Genomic DNA, 22,589 nt, shown 5'->3' on the forward strand with positions numbered 1-22,589 from the left:
CTGGCTTTGATTCAAAAGCCAAGAGAAGGAGAGGCAGCACAGCATTAATGCACGGTTCTAAATCACTGCTCACCACTCAGTTCACCCTCCTCCCCCAATTTACTGCACTTAATACCTCAATCACAGAATGGTACTTTTCCAGTATGGTCCAAATTGCTATTGTTCGGCATCTTGGCATAGGATCAAGGCTGCATTTGGTATTAAAAGATGAAGAATTCATCCTTTGTGCTTTTTTTACTATTGCTTCCACTACAAAGATCAAGGATCTGTCCCTATAAATAGGTTTACAGAAGTAATTAGATCAAGAGCCTTGAAACCATGCATCAGAATGGCATCCAGTTACCGAAACAGGCCATTAAAATGTGAAGACAGCTTGACAGAAGAAAAAAAATTGTGATCAAATAGCACATGGAACTAAGAACAGTTAATCCAGTGTATAAAGTTACATATCCTCCCTGCACATTGTAGAGCTGTTAGATTAAGCAATACTTTGTTCGCCAGTTCTCACACAGATTCATTCCCATCCCCTTTCTTTGAAACTAAAAACATGGAGCAAGATTGTAATATAATTCATGTAAATAAAAGAGAATTTCCTTTGTGTGTGTAGTTTTTAAATGAGGGGTATATAATGTCCACATTTTCGTGTTGTGCAGGGATTTAGAGCTTCTGTAGTGGCCTCCTCCTAGCTGGCCCTGTCTTTCAGATCAGCAGGAGCCATGGGCAGCCTGCTGTAGGTGGTGACCAAAACTCAGTCTCTGTCAGTCTGGCTACACTGAGAATGGTGGGTTAGCAGAATCCCACAAAGAGCAACAAGAATGGCAGAGTTACTCCTTTACTGCACTACACCAGGGAATTCGAATGCATTTAGACGTGCAATTCTCAGCACAGTGGCACTAACTGGATAAATCTTTCAAAAAGTACTGGCACGATGCGCTGAATGGCTCCTTTCTGTGCTGTGTTAGGAACTTGAGGTAGTTTGAGTAAGTTGTATCTGTATTTCTGTGTGCCAGGAATGAGTTTTAGCTTTAATGTCTAAGTTTGATTTGTATTTCTGTATTTGTGGGTGAAATGGGTGAAACTGAGTTTTAGTTTCACTTTAAAAGGTGCCTGCGTTTTAATGAGATTTTATGACTCTTGAAGGGGAGTTAAAACAAACAAGGTAGAAAAAACTGTGCTGTTGTCTAGCAACAGGGGTCCAGAGAGGGAGGCCTCACACATACGCACAACACACACGCACAGACAGAGAAGCCGAAAGCATTTTGAGTTGGGTTGGTCAGTGTGCTCGTAAGTTGAAAGGAGTTGCCAGCAGAAGCAGCATAGAAGAGGGACAGATAGCAATTCCAAAACTAAAGTTGAAACCAGCTGCCAGGAGAAGCTGGACAGGAGAAGCTGGAAGCAGGTTTCCCCAAAGAACAGAAGGAATAGCGGTCCTGAGAAGACCTTCTAGTCAAAGGGAAAGAACAGGAATCTGGAAAAGGTCCTGTTAAGAGAAGTTAAAAGCAAGGAGCAGAGAGGAAGGCTCCAAGCTTAAAGGGAGAAGCTACAGGATGGAGATTTAAAGCAATAAAGGCTTGCGAGAAGCCAGAAGATCCAAGGAGACAGCTGAAGGTCTGTAACTCTTTACTAAAGACATGTGCAGCAGTTCTGTTGGCATGGCTGGATTTATGAGAGAGTGGATAGAAAGAGGCTTGAATGCATGTAGTATCCAGGGGAGAGGGACATGTCATGAAAATATAATAATTTTCATAATGTTATTATGGTTTATTGTAAAGGTAGGTTAACAGTGGGGTTTGGATTAGTCTCTGTGTGTTGCGGGGGGAGGGATTTAATTGAATTGGAGACAGCTGGTCTGGAGCTTTTGAGTTATCAAAAGGGAAGCTAGGTTTGAAATGCTAAATATGTAAACAGGGCTGAAGTTTTAGAATGTGAGCTGTGAGGAAAATTTGTGTTTTTGAATAAATTAGAGTAGTTTCAATTTCAAAAAGATGGTAGGCTGTTACACATAGCTAAAAGCAGCTAAGCCAAACATGGTGTTTATTTTTCCCAAAGGTTAGTAATAATATGAGTGCTATGAAAGATTTATATTATGATAAAAGTAATGTTGCAAAGACAAATTGGAACAATGGAATTTACATTAAAAAGGGAGAAACGAGTATAAAGGAGATGAGGCTATGTGTAAAGGAGAAAGTATTCTAAGATTTAACATAATTGTGAAAAGCCTCCAATATCTATGCATCAAATTGTTGTCTACAGGAATTAAAGCTCAGAAAATTCACTTTGAATATCACTTTCCAGGGTGTTGTGCGCTTTGCCTAGGTCTGTTGAAATCTACTGTGTTTTACTGTTGCCTTAAAGGAGGTCGAACTGGGAACCAGATTAATTAAGGGAGTTAGGAGTTATTATAGAAGTAATTTGTAGACCTATGTATGCATTTAAAATCTTTTCTCCTATTAATAAATGTCTAATTTAGTTTTGTATAAAACCTCTAAGTGTGAGTGGACTTACTACTAAACTCATGCACGTATCTCGAAATAAAATACAAATTGCAAAACAGTTGTGGCAGCTGTTTCAAGTTTCCCTCTGGGATTTGAGCAGCTCAGCATTTACCATTTTCTGTGCCATAACAAAATTGGGGGCTCTTTGTGGGATATATTTGAAATTCCTTGATTGGTTTGGGATTGGTGGATCTTCAGCTTACGAGTACAAGAAGCACTTTGAATTCAGGAGTTGGTGTGAGTTTTTTTTTTGAGTGGTGAGACTGCAATATGGCTTTGGGAGTTGCTAAGACTTGTCTGGGAGTTGAAGTTATAACTTTGGTTGGTTTACAAAAGGCAAATAAAGCTAAGTTAATGCAATTGGCAGATAAATTACAATTAGGGTTACCTGCAGGGTAAGGAAATCAGACTTAATTGTAGGTATAGCACAGCATTTGAAATTGGAAGGAATACCCAAGGGACCGAGTTCTCCAAGGGGTGCATTGTTGGAATGGGAGCGCAGCCCTCGATGGCCACCTTTCCCAACAGGATCCTCAGGCCTGCCCAGTGGCACAGTGTATCCTGCCACACCATAGCATTCATTCGAGTTTGAAGTATGCGTGCGAGGGGTTAACAGTAGAGGAGCAATCATTCACACTGTGAGGAATTAGTGCTGCTTGAATGGGCACAGTTGAGGCTGACTCCAAGCATGTCAGTTGAGCTTAAGCTAAATGCTCCCAATCGTGGTGGAGTGCTCATTTTTGACATGTTCTGCCATTAGCCCGGCCATTTACTTGCTCCCCCCTCCCCCACTGCACGTGTTTGTGCTCCAACTTCAGTTGGTTCTGCCATGACCTCACCCCGGCACTGTTGCCCTTGCCCGAGGTTGCCTTCTCCCCTTTTCCCCTTTGTACTGCCACCCTTGCCCAGCACCACAAGCCAGCCATGAAGAAGCTGCTGCGGAGACTTGCCTGTGCCCCTCCTGAATCTGTGGGGGATCATGAGCGCTGTGAAAGTTGTGTGCACCACCTCTGAGTTCCACTCGAGGTTGAGATCACCGGGTTCACTCCTTTTAAAGGCAGTTGTAAATCACGCCGTCGTGAAATCACGACAATGCGGGATTTAAACTTAACATGGGGAGGGGGCGGTGGTGGTAGCCACAATAATTATATGCAAATTTATTACAATTAAGTTCCCGACATTCGATGGCAGGGAAAGTGGCCCACCATTGATGGGGGGAGGGGACAATCACATCCTGGGTTTATGTCGTCGGAAAACACAACTCGGGCCTTCTCGCGAGTTTCATCAACCTCACCACCAAACACTCCCAGCCTAAGTCCCAGGAATCCAGGAAGAGATGAGTTTTGGGGATTTCAGGGTGGGAAGGGTAAGGTTGGGGGGGGGGGGGGGGAGCTGTAGGCAGTGCAGGATTGGGGAGGATCAGGGGAGAGGCCAGAGGGAAGGGTTGGGGTGGCAGGGAGGTCCTGCAGTTACTAGACCTTAAGGGGAGGGTGCCCAAAGTTAAAAGGGGGCTTCTGGTGGAGGCACCACCCTCCCTTCCTGTCCAAGGCCTAAACCCAATTATTTTTGGGCTTCCCCCACACCCGGAAACTCCTCCCGCTACGTAGAAAATTGAGGCTGGGTGGGAAACAGCCCTTAAGGAGTTAATAATTGGCCACTTAAGTGCCTCAATTGGGGCAAGGGTGGGGCAGACCATCCAAGGCCTCAGCTACCCCAGGGTAAAATTGCTGAGAGGTTGGGTCGGGCGGGAACCATGTGGGAAGCCATCCGTGCCATTGCACGTTCATCCCCCCATCTACAAACCCACCAGCGGGGGAGGGTGCAATTCAGGCCATGGTGTCCGGTATTATAAAAGAGGTAATCCAAGAAATAGATGCTTTTTTCTTCACTCTCACATCCCCTTCCAAAAAGTGCTGAAGGTTGCACCTTATGTTGAATGTGATTCAACAGTGCTGGCAACGCTCCTGTAACTGGTCTCATAAATAGTAGCCATTCATCAAGTCCCAACCTAAATAATGACTATTTGACTATGAGTCATGACTGAGGAAGCTTTTTTCCATCAGTGCACACTCGACTTTAGTTAGGAGTAGGAATCCCGGCCAGTTTTTCCAGTCTCTAACCTCAGGATACAGGTTATCTGGAGTACAGTGCCACTCCTATGGTTGAGATGAGTCAAGACTCCAGACACCAGAGACAAAATCTATGGGCGGAATCATCCCAGATTTGCACTAAGTAAGGTAGCGGGGGGCAAGGGTATTTTACCCACCAGCCGCAATAGCAGGTTTTCGCGCCATGTCGTCCTATTCCTGGCACGTTCCACCTCATTAATAACGTGTTCCCAGGAAAAACGCCAGGTCGCTGACAGGGCAGCCTCTGACTTACCCACCCTGCCGTCACCTCAGGCCTTCAGTGATCCGGGCACCATATTTAAATGCTGCCCCTAGCACTCTCTAAGGCATCGGAAGCTGCTGGAAACTCATGGCTGCCAAAAGGAGGAAACATGCTGCTCCCAAATTTAGTAGCTCCTCCTCAAGCGCCTACTGGATGCAGTGGAGGCCCGCCGTGAAGCCCTCTATCCCGCTCTGGGCGAAGACCAGCAAGCAAGGTCACCAATCCAGCATGGGAGGTGGTGGCAGCGGTGGTCAGCGCCAACGCCCTGCAAAAGAGGACAGCCGCCCAGTGCCAAAAGACGGTGAATGATCTCCTCCGTTCCGCCAGAGTAAGTCAACTCTCACACTCACAAACCCATCATGCATCCACAGGGACCTCACTCACTGCCAGTTCAAGGGACGTCACCATTCATTCTCGAACACACACCTTCATCTGTCCTACAGATCGTGTCCTCATCCTATCCATGACACCACTCACCACCCACACATGCCAGGCATCCTTATCATCTGGCCTGGCAGGCGTTCTGCTCACACTTGCTTCATCTGTATTCATGCAGGCACACAACAAAAGGGTGAGGTCGCAGATTGGTGAAGGAATGCCTGACATCAAGATCCTCACAGGCTTTGAAAATAAGAGTCATCCAGCTCGCCGGCAATGATCTAGACCATTCTTGTACTGATTGTGAGGATCCAGCAGTGAAGGCGCACCATCAGTGTGCTGGGAAGGTTGTACAAAGCACAGGGAAGAGGCCCTGGGCCGAGACACCGGCCTTTATCTTGCGCAGGGACCAAGGCTTCACTTCAGACTGACATGAACACTGCTCATCATAACAGGAGCCAGCGACAGGGTGACATTGCTGGGAGTTTATTTATAATAGTCAATATTGTGTACAAGTGATTAACGCCCGTGCCCAGGCTGTGCAAATACATCTTCTTAACCTTCCTATCCCTGCTGCTACGTCTTGGTGCTCCACCAACATCCACAGAGGAGGTGGAGGCAGCCTGCTGACTGCTATGCGCTGTCTGTGATGACCCTCGTGGGCATCCTCTGGAGGGCTGAGACCTGGAGGGCCCTGACTTGTTTTTGGGGTCATGCTGTGTAGCAGTGGCACCCTCCCTGATTCCATACTGACCCAAGTTTTCCAATCAAGAACTGATTCAGTATCACTGTTATTAATAATGTCTTACTTCAACTGAAGGACCACAATTACAAGATACAAACAACGATGTCTAGATATGATGTGCAGGTTTAGCAAAGCTTATCCAATGTGGAGAGGAAACAGAAAAACTTTTCGTACACAGTACCAAACAAGTCAAAAAAAAAAGCGATGGATCTGTTTATGACTTAAATTCTAGCAGAGTTTCAAAATCCACAAATAGCTCAGTTGTGGATCATTATCAAATTTAATTTTCTCTCTTGTTTAAAATTGCCATGATGATTTCATGCACAAACACCATGCCCAACTAGTCACCAATTTTGCTCAGGGTGAAGAGAAGCAAGCAAGCTAAAAGCAATTAAATTAAGTTAGGACAGAGAAAGGGGATATATACTGAATGAAAATCAATTAAATTAATTCTGTCCTCCAGTTTGTTTTGCCTAAATAATGAAGACTGAAAGAAAATAAGATTTGACGCACAGCTGTGAAAAGAATAGATTTCTCAAGGCATTACCTCTGGACTCCACGCTGATGAACTATCTGTCTGGTCATTTCCTTCATAGGCCTGATTATCGAAGTTGGTCTGTTGATCGGGACTTCCCTCTTCAGTTTGCTGTTTCCCATGATCCTTGTCCAGAGATCCAGCTGCTTCATCTGAAGTCTTCTGATGACCTGCTCCATCCTCAGATGCAGTGCCTGAACCCACAGACAACTGATCTTCTTGATAAGAACAATTATCTTGGATGCTAAACTGATGCCGTTTATCTATATCTAAACAGGTAAACGTGAAAGACATTTTTAAAGCAACGTGAGGCAAAGAGACTGCAAACAGCAACGTGCATAATAACAGGGGTAGGAATCTGTCACATCACCTTTTAATTGCTAGCAGCTCACAAAAACATAGAGAAAGTTAATAAAGAACCGTGCTTAAACAATTTATATGAAGTATTTCTCAGTTGTATTGGTTCTGATTCAGTTATGCTCTTTTGAACTTGACCTCAATATAAAAACCAGCGTTGGTTACCTTATGCAAACATGACAATTGCTATCGCTCGGTTTAATATTATTAATTAAAGCAAGGGTTTCATGCAGTCCGGCCTTTATTTTTCTGCCCGTCTGCAATAGATCTCTGAAGGTAGAGAGGTTCATTGCTGGAGTGGGACGAATATAGGAAAAAAAGGAAAACACATTCAAGGTTGCAAGCTGCAAAGGAAACCAGCAAAGGGTTCAGGATGTTGCATTGTCTAATAATCCTACAAGCCATGCATAGTACCTTCGACTTCAGAGGCCTCTGTGCTGTACTCTTCATGATTCGAAGGTAAACGATTAAATTTCTGCCTATGCTCTAAACCCGCTTTCTCTGACACTGTAGAGCGGAAACTCTGGGACCTCGACACAGAGAATTCAAACTGTTTGATCACTTCCTCATCGCTGTCTGTGGATGTAGTCAATTCCTCATCATCCCCATAACTGTTCACTGAGGAGAGAAACAGAATATAGGCCTTGGACATTTTTCAGATGAAAGGGCTTATCCTGTACAGTTCTTTGAAAGATCCACAGGATTGCAGTCTCAAAATGGTTATGTATGATGGCACAGGGAATATTTTTCATGAAAGTCCATATTTTTCAGCAACTCGTTTTTACAGAAGTGAACAATATAAGTAACACACTGAAAGAAATCAGCTTTTCTGTTTAGCTGTTAGTGGAACTCACTGTAACATCTCTGCAGAAAGCTGGGTCTTTTATAAAACAATTTCATACTACAAAGACTCATTAGGGGAGAAATTCATTCCCATAACGCTGCTTCTAGTGGCACAATGCAGGTTAAGGTTGATTCTCTGCGGGCAGACAGCATTTTCTTCATTGTTATCGCTGAACAGCGCTGTGTGAGCCACAGAGGTAGTAGCCTGCAGCACTGCCTAACACAGGGAATTGAAGTACACTGCACAATGCCACCATAAGCAACTCTATGTGAATGAATTTCTCCCCCATTGTAGCCTCAAGATTGTGTCAAATTACCTTTTTCTATTTCTATGTTAGGTCTTCTGATATACAGCCCAATATTTTGTTTAGGGTCTTGACCACCTGGTAACATTGGTCTGATGAGTTAGAAAGCCTGAGTCTCAAAATGGCTTGGGCCTTACGCTGGCACCAACAGAAGGGGCACAGCAACCGCTCTGCCCAATTTTGGGCACGACTTGAAATGGCCCTTAGTGTGTTTGAGGGAGGAGAAGAATGCTGGTTATCCAACTACTCATTTAATTATCACCTTTCTTCCATGAAGATACTCCCACATCATTTCAAAAATTAAATGTCCGTGTGCCCCTACCGACAGTAGAAAATGACTTGCTCTTTTTTGAAACACGGCAAAGCTGCCTATGCAGCCACCTGCCCTGACAGCTCTTTTCCATCTCTTCAAGATGTAGAAGTGGGGATGAATAAGACTCCAAATGGTGTGGTTTAACCCAGGCCATGGCACATGCAGAATTACCTTTGTCCATTTCTGTGACATGCTCTCTGATACACAACTCAATACTTTGGTAACTTTGTCACCTGAGAATATTGGATTGGTGGGTTAAGTGACTTGTCCACCAATATTCTGGGCTGCCTCTCCTGCAGTGGGTTCTCAATGAGTTCACGTCTTCTACTGTCATTCATCAAATCTCATAACTATACTTTTAACCTAATTAAAATGCACCTGCCAGCGAGCCCAGGGTCTAAGACTTTCTGAATTTACACACCTTCTTCACTCGCCATTGCTCCCGAATTGACATTAACCGTAAATTTAAGGCTGCTTTGATTTGACTTCACAGTTTAAGTTTGTGCTGGTCCCTAATATCAACAAGTGAGTTCTAGACTATAAACCTTAGCTTCCATGGTTTAGATGTTTTGTTTTGTATATTTTGATACTGTTTGGATTCCTGCAACCATCAAACCCCCAGCCCCTCCTCCACATCAACTGTTGCTCTTATATCCACAGCTAAGTTGTGGTGGTCCTAATACCGTTCCCTGTATCACATCTCAAACAACCAGCTCCCAGTCACACCTCTTCCTGAACACTGCTACTTAAATATAAAGCAATTGCTTTAGTTCAACATACTTCAGCAACCCCACAGTCTGGATCTTGTCCAGTAATTCTGCATGTAGGACAGTGTCAACCTCCTTAAAATCAAGGTTAACAACATCCCCTATTTCACCCTTATCCACTGGGTCAACAGCTTCACCCAAAAAAAATTTAACAGCAGTCAAAAATGCCATGCACATAGTTTCCCCCAATAATCCATACCATCCAGCCAATCCTCATACTCTCCCTCAAATCAGTCTCCCACAGTGTGAGACTTATAGCTCAATCATATCCAGCCCACTTCATGAAGACAGGAGTTATCTTTGCTATTCTTCAGTCCTGTGAGAGCTGCCTTGCATCTAGTGAGTACTGGGAAATAGCTGTGAGTGGAACCAAAATCAATTAGCTGTCCCACTCCTTTAATACCTATGGGGGAAGAGCCCTGGTACCAGATGCCTATCTAACTTCTGCGCCTGTTATCTAGTTCATACTTACTGTTTTAAAAGTACAAAACCCTGAAAACGTACTCCGTCCTCAGATGGCTTGCTCACTTCTTTAGTAAACACTATTGCAAAGTAAGAGGTGTGATTCCTCCTTTTATTTGTGTCTGATGGTCTTGAAGGCTCCATAGTTTGGTTTTAATGTTTGATGGAGTGTTATTTTCATTGGCCTTCTTTTCAGCCCCACATTCTGACAACTTTCAACTGTTCCTTATCTTGTTCACTGGGTAGGATTTTCGGGTCGGTCGTGATTGGTGGGCCCGAGAGCGGCTGGAGAACGGGCCACCGCTCACGATCGGCCCCCGGCTGCGATTTCACGCTGGCTGGCCAATTAACAGCCAGCCAGTGCAAAATGAGCGCTGAGAAGCTCAGCGCTGTCAGGGTGGGGGCGGGGAGAGGGTGAGCGTTGAAGTCAGTGCGGGGGGAGCGGGGAAGGAAAGCTCCCTGAGGGTGGAGAGCTGCCTCAGGGAGCTGACAAATTTAAAATCAATAAAGACCGAGTTTAAAATCCGGAAAAAATGTCCACACAGCAGAATCAGTCACCAGTGCGTGGATGTTATAGAAATTCTGTGCATAGATTTTAATTTTTTAAAATTTAATTATGGAAACCTCACCCCACCCTTGGGTGAGGATTCCTGAAAAATGCAAAGGCCACCTGGCTGATTTGCCCACCCGCCAACCATAAGGCTGATAGGGCAGTGAAAAATCCCTGTTAATTGATACTTTAATAGACCTTAATAGGCCTCTTAATTGTCGGCAGGCATTCTGCTGACTTTTGCGTGTGTCTACTGACCAAAATATCGCACGACTGCGCGATGACATCGGGACACTCGCCCGACATCATTGCACGCTATTTCACGCTCGAGCGTGTCGGGCGCGCGCCCACATGCCGAGTGCAAAATTCTGCCCATAATTTCAGCTTTTGAACACCCGGAATCGTTTCTCCTTAATATCTTCCTCGCCTTCCCCAGTCACACAGGTCTTATCCTTCTTTTTCTCTCCCTGTTAATTTAGGCCTGGATTTTTCAAGGTGTTTTTGACGCTGAACTATCAGTGTTCATCATCATTACCCCTCTGAACCTGACCACAACTTCAGGATTTGGTGCATGCGCAGGTAAACATGGAAATCCTGAAGTCGTGGCCTCTTCCTCGCTGCTCCACCACTGGCTACACTGCGAACATCCCCCACCTCCCACCCAGAGCCAGCAATCACCGAAAGCAGTTGATGTGCTGGGAAATCTCCGTTTTCCACTCTTCCATCGCTGGTAGAACCCCTAAAAAATTCCACCTTTTTCAAACAGATGTAACTGGGCAATTTAAATAATAACCAACACGGAACAACAGATCTGGGACCCGAAAAAAATAATTTTATATTTGTGAACAAGGTCTTCATGATTGATTACTAAATTTTTGAACTTGATTTCTTTCAAATAATTTTCGTCAGAATAAGTTTTTTTCATGATATAGCAGCTTGTACCTTCACCCCATGTGGACGTCCCAACCTTTATTTTGCTCCATACAAAATTTTTTAAAGGGTGGTTGATGTTAGTGCTCTTCGTTTCCTGGTTGGCTGTCTGTGAGAATTCTTTAAATTGACTGACTGATTGGATAGCTTGACGACATAATTGCAGCTCCATGCTGGGAATCCCCAATAAACAATGCCAAAACCTACTTCAGGGTGAGAGAAGCAAAATTCTCACCACAGCACTCTCAGTGACGCTTTATTGAGGCGAGCGGCAAGCACTCTTGCTTTGCAACTGACCACAAGCTCCAGACCCTTCAAAATTACGTGGAAACATATGCACTTTGCACCCACAGTATTTCCATTTACTATTTCTTCCTGATTTATTGCTTTCACTCGTTTCCCTGTAATCTTCAACTTTCAGAATTGATAATTGTTTATGCAAATTTTTGCGTACTGCTGAGATTAACAAGAAATTTAGGCTTAAATTGATATCAACAAAATAGGTGCAAGGTTGGCCCTAATTTTGGTCGTTCCCTTTACAACTGTGCACCATGGAGGAAATTTCACCAAAGAACTGGTTTTATCAGCTTGTCCACTGCTCCCGTAGAACAATGTCCATTGGGGTACAGAGTAGTAAAACGGTTGTGTTTGGTGGCAAAACATAGTTAATCCCTGAAGAGAATGTGTTGTCCTATGGAGTGCTTAAATAGCTATTTAACTGAAATGTGATCATTCCGCTCACCAGCCATCGGGCAGAATTTTGATCTTGGTGGGCGGGCGGGCCCCACCGACTCGGTGGCGGGCGGGCAGCCGAACTCCACCGCTGAAACGGGGCCTGCCGCCATTTTGAGTGGGCGGGCCAATTAAGGCCCACCCAGCGGCCTGCCTGACGGGAAACATTATGCGCTTCCTGTGCAGGTGGGGGGAGGGATTCCCCATCTGTCAAAGTGCGCCGCACTGCTCCCTGAGGCAAAGTGCTGTCTCAGGGAGATTATTGACAGGTAAATAAAATAGAAAAATATTAAAATTATTAACATGTCCCCCTCATGTGACAATGTCACACGAGATGGGACATGTTAATAAGAAACACATAAACTTTATGAAACTTTTAAAAACAGACATGAAACCTCATCCTGCCAATGGATGAATGTTCATATATAATCAGGAGCCCGCTGGGGCTTCTGGCCTGCCCGCCAGCCTTAAGCTTGGACAGGCAGGACTTTAACAATCTTAATTAGCCTGTCAATGGCCTCAGTTGACCATTGACAGGTCCGCAGGTGGACAGCTGATATCGCTGTCTGCCTGCCTTCCTGAAAATTTAAAGGGATTTTAAAGGATGACGTCGGGGGTTCCTCCCAACATCATCCCGCATCATTTATCCATCGGTGAGTGGGCCCCGCCCCCAAATCGCTGACAGGAAAATCGTGGCCATTGTTTTTGCCCATCAGCAGGGAGAACACTGCATATCATAGTCAATGGATTACTTTTGTCTGAAGTGTACTTACTGTTGTAACCCAGGCAAAACACCATAGCTTATTTACATGCATGAGTGCAAAACAGCACGAGATGAAGGACCAGTTAATGTGTTTTGAATGTTGGTGGTTATGGGAGGCATGATGGCCAGGACACTTGAGAGGCTTCTATATTCTTCTTCGCATAGTGCCATTGGATCATTGCTATCCATCTTGTTTTGATAGAAATACAAGGACACAGTCCCAGCACAAAGCCTTGCGCACCATGACTAACCAGGAAATTGTAGCTGCATTTCCTATGATTCTCCAGGATAGAATCCTATTGAATTCATGCATAAATGAGAAACTACTCATAGCATCACTGTGGGACTGTGTTACTGCCTGAAATACACATACCTCAACTATTTGTTGACAGAACATACACAAGCTTGTATTCTGTGCTCCATGTCTGCTGTGCAGGTCTGTGTCCACCAGTACAATGGGGCTCTGTGTTTTGCATGTTGCCGCCAAGCTCAGCGATTAGATTCCTGTCTTCAGTCACTGCCTCATGATTACTGAACATGAAAAGGTCTCCTTTCTCCCCTTAAATCAGCTTCACCTTCCTTTACTGTAACTGCTATTTAGAAATACCTGCTTTGCACTTCGCTAAATTTTTGACCACAGACCTTTGCCACTGTGAAGATTACACGGGGCAGAATTTAGCCCTTGTCGGACAGGCTCGGCGGGGGCGATCGGGTAGCCGACCGCCGCCCACGATCAAGGCCGGAAGGCAATTTCACACTGGCGGGCCAATTAAGGTCCGCCCAGCGTGAAACCCGCTGCCTGTGTGGGCGTTGGTGGTGGTGGGGGGGGGCAACAAGCGGGGCAAGAGCAAACTTCACACATGTGCGCAAATGCACACTTGAGAATCTCCCTGAGGCACAGAACTGCCTCAGGGAGATGAAGAGTTTTCAACAAAAAAAAATAAAGAATTTTAAAATGTTATAAAACATGTCCCCTCATGCGACTCTGCCACATGGGCAGGGGCATTTTATCAATTAAATTTAAAAATTATTTTATTTTTATCTGCTTTTGGAAGCCTCATCCCGCCAGTGGATGAGGTTTCCTAAAAAGTGCAAAGGCCGCTTGGCCTTTTCGCCTGCCCACCAGCCGTAAGGTTGGACGGGCAGCGCAAAATGTAAACAAATTGAGCTTTAATGACCTTAACAGGCCTTCTAATTGTCAGCGAGCGTGCTGCCAAACCCTGCACGCACTCGCCGACCGAAATATCGGGCGACTGCGCGTTGACATCGGGACACTTGTCTGACGTCAACGCACGTCATTTTACACTCGAGCAGGTCGGGCGCGCACCTGCCCACCAAGGTAAAAATCTTGCCCCTGGTCAACCTGTACAAGGTAGCCTGACAGCAGAGTACTGTGTCTTGAATGACAAGGAATTAAATCACCTCCAGTACCAGTGTTCTCAGTTTCTGGATGGATATATACTCTAAATAAAACTTGCTGTAGGAGCATTTTCCTTATAACATAAGGCAATAAAATAGTTCCCAATTTAAATACATTACTTGAACTTTGATTTTTGTGAGCTTCTTCACATTGCTGGAAACATTTTAGTGCCTTGAAGCCAACTCCTTGCTTCACTATTATTCTTTAAATAACACAAAATTGTTTTTACATTATTAAAGTCTACCATCAAGATACCCGAGACAGATACACAAGACACCACTAGAAAGGCTTGCCTTGTGGTTGCTGTGGTAACACTTGAATTGACATTATCATTATCCTTCACTTCATTGTTTTTCTGACAGTCATTGCAACATTTCAAAGCACAATAGTTGCTTTAGAGGTTTTTAACATGAATTTCCAAGTACACAGATGATTTCAACTGAAATGGATTTTTAGAAAATCTTACTATTCATCGGCTGACACATGGAACACAATGGCATCCAAGAGATTTGACTGAACAATTTTCTTTAAAATGCTGTAAAATGCTTTGCATTCTCAATATAACACCCTATGTAAGTTATTTTAAAGTGAACTTGATAAAATAAGCAAATGTGCATCACTCTCCACAATAAAAATTGCATTTGATAGTTCAGTTTTAAAATGTCCTGTGAGGTTCTCTGTCGGCAAAGAGGTCCCAGAGAATCTCTAGTTAATTGGGAAGATTATGATCTGGAAATTTCTGTTGATGATACTGGTGGACAAAATCTTATCGTGCTTGTATTATGCCATCCAGTCCATTGCTTTAAGGGAGGTTCTAACACAGTTAAAGTAAAATATTGTACAGAAGATGATCACGTGACTTTGTTAAGCACTTGTCTATTACAAGACTTTGTCATCTTGTTTAATTCAATTTGTTTTGTGTTCTATGATACTGGTTGCATTATTCCCCCAACAATTGCTCTTATATTTACTGCTGCAGTGTCCATAAGCAGGTCCAAGTCCTGAATCACTGAAACACATCTTAATCAGACAGCGTAGTGTCCTTAAGTGACCCTGAAGTGTGATCTATTGGTCACTGGAGAGAATAAGTGGCGTGCCCACCATGTTCTCCAGTCACTTCCGACAGGGGAAACTAACCAGACCAATACATGACGATTAAAAATACATGGTCAATTTATTCACAAAAAACTTACATTTATACAGCATCCATCACGACCTCATGGTGATGCGAACCATTTTACCATAAATTATTTTTATATTATTGAATGTAAGGAAATGTGACATCCAATTTTTTTACAGAGTAAGGTCCCACAGAACAGCAATAAAGTGGCCAGATTATCTGTGTTGGTTGAGTGATAAAAATTGACCTGGATGTTGCAGGGAACTTTGAAGCTTAAACACACAGCAAAATATTCCAACAGCACAATATTTTAAAAAAGGCAAGTGTGAGAATCCATTCACAAAATAGCTAAGATGTGGATTTTCATAATTGTCTTTCTTGCAGCCACCTCTTAGCAAACTCTTAAAAATATAGTCTCGGGTAATAAGTTCCATGAGATCCATTTCTCACACTGCTCCTGTTGGCACATTCAAGTGGTGATTAAAGAAGGAACTAGCAAATAGAATGGAGTCTGAATTATCTATGAACTCTTTCTCTGATGTAAAAGGAGGTCCTTTGAACAGAAGTGTAGAATAAATCTTTTATTGATGGTTAAAGAAAGTCTCACCTCAAGTGGCATTTTAACCCTTCAAATTGTACTTTTTTTTTACATGCAGTTAAAAACATTATAACTTGAGGCAGCTATCAAGGTAAATTCATATAGACTGACAATGACACCATTATTTTTTAGCCCAATAAATTAAGCGCTAAGCCAAACATTTCCTATTGAATACAAAACCTAAATCTAATTGAACACATACAGCACTTGTCCTCCTTTTCAAGCTAATCACTACTAAAATTACACTCCCATCTGTCTCCTGAGACAAAAATTCTGTTTTCACCAAACTTGCTTCTCCTGCTCATTAGTTTTCATCCAAGTAACATTCTCTTTCAATGAATCCCTGCTGGTTTCCTGCAACTGTTCTTTGAACAGATTTGTTTTTTTCCCCTCAGTACTTTCTTATTCCACTCGTGCTGTACTAGCTCATCCACCTCCTTGTGGCAGTGCTCCCAGTAGACACCAAGGTCAGTCTCTTTTTCAGCTTTGGAGGCAGGCAAGAGAACAAAAGGACAGCAAAAAAGAGGTCTCAGTATGTTTTGTAATCCTGGCTTGTAATTCCTGTAATTTGCTGTGTAACCCAAGTGACCAGCCTGCCAAGTACAAAGTAAATGACAATGGCTGATTTAGTGGTACACCTGTTACTTAGTGCATCTACAAATGCCATTTTAATCAATTTTATTCCGGTTATAAAAGCATTGGGAAAGTACTGATGAGGAAAGGCCTACATTTTTGGTCTGTTATATTTTGGAGCATTGGTTTATGTTGACAACATCAGTAAACAGAAGAACCATTGGTAAATTTACAGATGACACTGCTGAGCTGTCTTTGGTATCTTCACATATAAACAAAACCCTGCAAGTACTTTGCTGATGCAAATGAAACCCATTAAAAAGAGGATTTAAAATGTTTGCTGATTACTCAGGGCCTATAACAACATTGGCCGGAATTTTCCGGCCCTGTTGGCGTTGGGCATCATGGCAAGGGGTGGGGTGGGGTGGGGGGGGAGATGGTGGGGGACAATATGGCGGGAAGACCAAGAATCGGTTTCACGCCATCATGAAACCAGTTTGCGATCGTCCACTCCACCCGTCAATGGCAGACTGTGTCTTCCACCGCTGTATGTCGGGAACCTAATTTCAAAATTTTAGCATCTCATTATAAGTCCTGCTCGCCAGAGCCAACCCCCATGCTGGATCATCTGGGCACATCGGCGTGATTGCACACCAACATGTTTCACAACTGGTGAGCTGCACTTCACTTGGGGCTTCGAGGCTTGTTTGCCTACCTTGCTTCATGCAGCACTCGTGGTCATCAGCACCAGGCTTCACAGGCAGCACCACATGATACTTAGGGGGGCTCACAGGCAGGTTTCTACCTACCAGACCAACTGTAAGGCACAGGTTGGCTTTTCAACGGCTCCAGGTCCGGATGACTTGTGTCCCAGACTGCTGAGGGAGGCAAGGGAGGAGATCGCAGGGGCTCTGACCCAAATTTTTAATTCCTCTCTGGTCACGGGGGAGGTGCCAGAGTACTGGAGAACAGCTAATGTGGTCCCGCTATTTAAGAAGGGTTGTGGAGATAAGCCAGGGAACTACAGGCCAGTGAGTCTCATGTCAGTGGTAGGAAAACTATTGGAGAAAATTCTGAAGGAGAGAATCTATCTCCACTTGGAGAGGCAAGGTTTGATCAGGGATAGTCAGCATGGCTTTGTCAGAGGGAGGTCATGCCTAACAAATTTGATTGAATTTTTTGAGGAGGTGACCAGGTGTGTAGATGAGGATAGTGCAGTTGATGTAGTTTATATGGATTTCAGCAAAGCCTTTGATAAGGTCCCACATGGGAGATTTATAAAGAAGGCAAATGTACATGGGATACAGGATAATTTGATAAGGTGGGTTCAAAATTGGCTTAGTTGTAGGAGGCAGAGGGTGATGACAGAAGGATGCTTTAGTGACTGGAAGCCAGTGTCCAGTGGCGTACCACAGGGATCTGTGCTCGGTCCCCTATTATTTGTCATTTATATAAACAACATAGATGACTATGTGGGGAGTAGGGTTAGTAAGTTTGCAGATAACACAAAGATTGGCTGGGTGGTTAACAGTGAGGTTGAGTGTCTTGGGCTACAGGAAGCTATAGACGGGATGGTCAAATGGGCAGATAAGTGGCAGATGGAATTTAACCCTGAAAAGTGTGAGGTGATACACTTTGGAAGGAGTAATTCAATGAACGGCATGACACTAGGAAGTTCTGAGGAACAAAGGGACCTTGGCATGTGTGTCCATAGATCTCCGAAGGCGGAGGGGCATGTTAGTGGGGTGGTGAAAAAGGCATATGGGACATTTGCCTTTATCAATCGAGGCATAGATTACAAAAGTAGGGAGGTCATGTTGGAGTTGTATAGAACCTTGGTGAGGCCATAGCTGGAGTACTGTGTGCAGTTCTGGTCGCCACATTATAGGAAGGATGTGATTGCACTGGAGGGGGTGCAGAGGAGATTCACCAGGATGTTGCCTGGGATGAAACATTTAAGTTATGAAGAGAGGTTGGATAGATTCGGGTTGTTTTCGTTGGAGCAGAGAAGACTGAAGGGCGACCTGATCGAGGTGTACAAGATTATGAGGGGCATGGACAGGGTGGATAGGGAGCAGCTGTTCCCCTTAGTTGAAGGGTCAGTCACAAGGGGAATAAATTCAAGGTATGGGGCAGGAGGTTTAGGGGGGATGTGAGGAAAACCTTTTTTACCCAGAGGGTGGTGATGGTCTGGAATGCGCTGCCTGGGAGGGTGGTAGAGGCGGGTTGCCTCACATCCTTTAAAAAGTACCTGGATGAGCACTTGGCATGTCATAACATTCAAGGCTATGGGCCAAGTGCTGGTAAATGGGATTAGGTAGGTAGGTCAGGTGTTTCTCACGTGTCGGTGCAGACTCGATGGGCCGAAGGGCCTCTTCTGCACTGTGAGATTCTGTGATTCTAAGTGCAAAATCTGCCTGATTAGGAACATTAACTAAGGGCCTTGTCGATAAAGCTGAATGTCCCCCAAAGCACTCGTAACATTTTTGGAAACCATCTACCTGCAGAAGGAAAGAGACACCCTCAGCCATGGAGACATATCTGAATTTAATATTACAACCAAAAGATCTTAATGAAACTAAATGACAAAGGTGTTAAAAATCACACCAACTCTTAAAGACTTCATTGCAGGCTAACACAAAAGCACCAGTGATAAACCAGTGGTGTGCATAAGGTATCTTATGTTTACATTTTCGGGTGCTACATCTTGGTGCTGACCTCTCGTGGCATCTGAGCCAGCCTGCTCACTCTGCTGTCCTGTTGGTCTTAATGACCTTAGCAGTCGTCCTCTGACCCATGGAGCCTGTGCTGGCCCCACCTGGGAGGGAGCTGCCAGTTCCACAACTGGCATCTCCCCAGTCATCGCAGCCTCACCGAATGCAACGGTCACTGGCAGAGGGGCGGAGGAGCTGCCGTCCTCATTCAGAGCGCTCTGAGAGAAGCCCACAGAGACGACAGGCAGCTGCTGCGCTGACGTGAGGTCGCTTCGGACTTCCCTGCTCACCATGGATGGATGGGGACCGAGCTGGGAAATTTAGTGCCCAGACCATCTCCCACATTGGCACTGGCCAGCTGAGGTCAATGCCGATGTGAGGGCTTGCTGGTCCGAGCGCATCCCCAGGAAACCCTGATGGGTCTCCTGGAGGAGCCTCTCCACGAGAGTCGCCACTCTCTCCATGGAGGACGCAGGGCGCTTGGCCATGTGGCTCATTGCTTCAGTGATAGTCTGCGTAGACTCCTCCACCACAGACACCAAGCCAAGCATAGCCTCATGTATCTCCACCAGATGCTCCCGCACACTCGGCCACATTTCCTGCGTTTGCTGCGTCGCGGACGACCCCAGACGCACATCATCAGGCACCAACTGAGCATGTGTCTGGTCCCCTGCAGTCCTCCGTCTGCTGGTGCCATGGGCACTCTCTGTCTCTGCCAGCTCCTCCAGCGACTGTGAAGTGCCCTCACCACTGTGCCCCGAGACACTAGCCGATGATCTATTTCCCACCGAGGTGCCAGTATCTGCGCTGGTACCTGCCTGGCAGAGATGGTGTGAAGCTGGTGAGACTTCAGGGCCCTCAGGTGTGAGAGGGGGTCTCTGCTGCTCCGCCTCCCGGCCCTGCTCTGCTTATGCTGAAAGGAAGAACGAGGACATTGGATCAGTTAACGTGGAGACAATGTCAATGTGCATCCCTGTCCCCAGGATCATCCTTCCATAAGCAATGGTCAAGCCATGTTGCAAACTTCAATCACTGAACATTCAGCATTGCCATGGCTGTTGGGAGAACAATGCTGACCTCACTGCTGGGCAAACATACCTGCCCGTGGCACCCCAGCCTCACTGACACCAGTGGACCTGGGCGCATGGCGCCTCTCCAAATCTAGGGCCTCCTGTTCGAAGCGGCTGAGAATGGCTAACTGCGCTTGGCAGCCACCAGTCCTCACCCGCTCGGCGGCATTATGTGCATTCTTATCCTGAAAAGGAGAGAAGAGCATCGATCAGTGTTACTTGTACCTGGAATCTCTTCATGGCTGGCCCACCCCAACCAGAGTGGGACATTGCAGGGCTCCAGTGTCTGCTCACCCTGCTGCTGCTGAACACTCACACAAAGATGCCAGGCCTGCACCCTACACCCTCACCCGCTTTGGCCAAATGCTGCCTAAATCACATTAGGCACCACACGGTCTAACCTTCCATAGCAAGGAGGCGCAAGCACGTGGAGCGCAGAGGACAGCAGATCGATCGGTGCCACGCCATCTTGAAGCTCCCCTCCCAGCATGTCATCACCCTGACTTGGGCATGTCCTGGAGTTCCAGCACTGCGTCCAGGTGCAGCTCCTCCAGGTTGTCCCCAAAACAGTAATGAGGGTCTCAGTGTGCCACATGCTGCGGGTGCAGAACCCATCTCATCACCACCCTCTCAGGGTGACCTTGGCATGGGCAATATCTGCTGGCCCACCCAGAGAAGGACACATGCCATCAATGATTCAATGCAGTAACTACACTCAGACTGGTGGGTAGAGGGGGTGTGCCAGTGTTAATATGGCAATCACCTTGTTAAAACCAATTACTAGTTAAACAGGTGAAGGGCATTAATTATCCCATCTGAATAGAATAAAAAAGTACAGCTGGAACACTTTGTGTGGAAGCTACTAGCACTGAGGAGTTGTTTTGAAAATAAACCAGCTTTAACCAAAAGACCAGCCTGGATTAATTCTTCCACCACAACCTCTTATTGTGACTAACGCCAGGGGGAAAGCCTACCTGCTGGGTTACGTGACCAATGCCAACATGGTATTCACCCTTCCGGAGGGCAACAGGTTGTTGAAGCGCTTGCGACACTGGTCCCAGGTGTGTCGCACCACGTCGCGGGAGCTCACCATCTCCACCACCTCCTCCCAGACACGTTTGGTCATGTGGTGGGGGGCCTCCTCCTCCTGTCCTGGGGTATGAGCACCTCCCGCTGTGCTGCCACCTCCTCGAGGAGGGCAGCAAGGCAATCATCAGAAAAACAAGGGGCACAGTGCCCCCCCTGCCATACCCTCCTCACCAGCAGCGCTCCGGGGAGCCCTTCCACTGGCCGTGATTCACAGCCTTTGAAAGGCTGCAGCAGCTTTTTTTAAACAGGCCGCAGGGTCGCCATTGGACCCGGGGGTCATTGCAGCCCCGCCGCCCCCCCACCCACTCCCGCTGTCCTCGGGAGCCACGATTCACACTGGGCGGGCCTTAATTGGCCCGCTCGCGTAAAATGGCAGCACGGACCCGATCGCGGGTGGCAATCGGGTCTGCACCCGCTCCGCACCCCCCATGGCATGTTCTCACTTGAGAGTGACAAAGGAAAGGAATCCATCAGATGTTGGAACTTAAGAGAAAAGCCTTGTAGCCTACTGGAAGCATCCCAGCATGATCCAGGGGTCACATCCAGTTGGTCCTGTAGCCAGCTTTTGCTCAGCAGTTCTGGCCATGGAGCATCTTCAAATCAAATGATGAATATCTGAAAATAGCCCTAGGAAGTGGGGAGGGCTACACAATTATTTGTTTTGCTAGAAAACAATGTGGTTGTTAAATTTTATGTTGTCTCATATGTGTGGTTCAAATTTTGTATTGAACAAGACCTGATTTTGGCAGTTTTCTCACTTGTTTAAATTGGCTCAGGTCATAGTTCATTGTGTTCTATTGAGCAGAACATTCAGTGTAACTCAAGTGCTGAATGGTGTGAATCGCAGCCATATAGTTGGAGAGAGGAAAAATAACAAACTAACAGTGATTGCTACTCAGTGGAGACCCAAGGCCAAGTTCTATCTTTTTCTTCTATTTTACATTTTTGAAACTTGGGCCAGGGTTTTATGTTTGCAAAGTGGGACAGCAGCTGTCCTGCGCATGAGTAAAATCTAACCTGATAACGTGGGGCTGCAAACTCGATGCCACCACACTGGTTTCCCAAAATACGATATAGGACAGTCACCAAAACTGACAGCCCACCCACCATTTTACAAAAAAAATCATTAATGGGCAACTGAGCTTGTTTACAAGTCAACTGACCTGAATGTCATGCTGCCCATGCAATAATGTGGTCGGCATTGGAAGGCAGGCAAGATGGGGGGCTCGCTTTTTTACCATCTGAGGTGAAAAAGTGGGAAAGCAAAGGGAGAGTGCCTCATATGGAGGGAGCCCTGTGTGCATCAGGGCCATTCCCCCCAAGATGGTGCCCCCTCCCTTTGTGTCCCCCCACCTGACCTCCAAAACCTAAGCCCCCAACACCCTCCCTAGGGTGCCCAAGCCCATCCTTCCCAAAAATCCAAGACTTACCTGAGTCTG

At 45.6% G+C, this 22,589-nt stretch overlaps 1 protein-coding gene across 6 annotated transcripts in view; it reads right to left on the reverse strand.

Moving 5' to 3' along the window:
- Nucleotides 1-22,589, reverse strand: part of LOC144693003 (synaptotagmin-16-like) — a 188,617-nt gene that overhangs the window by 17,925 nt on the left and 148,103 nt on the right. For 4 of the 6 annotated variants that reach the window (XM_078562249.1, XM_078562243.1, XM_078562244.1 and 1 more), the window contains 2 exons: nt 7,316-7,519; nt 6,557-6,813 (listed from right to left, as the gene is read on the reverse strand). In XM_078562249.1, the coding sequence (XP_078418375.1) occupies nt 6,557-6,813; nt 7,316-7,519 (461 nt within the window). The remainder of the gene's footprint in view (nt 1-6,556; nt 6,814-7,315; nt 7,520-22,589) is intronic. The other 2 variants (XM_078562247.1, XM_078562248.1) reach the window with 1 other exon arrangement.

Source organism: Cetorhinus maximus, chromosome 18 (genome assembly GCF_964194155.1).
Source record: "Cetorhinus maximus chromosome 18, sCetMax3.hap1.1, whole genome shotgun sequence".
NCBI classification, from domain to species: Eukaryota; Metazoa; Chordata; class Chondrichthyes; order Lamniformes; family Cetorhinidae; genus Cetorhinus; species Cetorhinus maximus.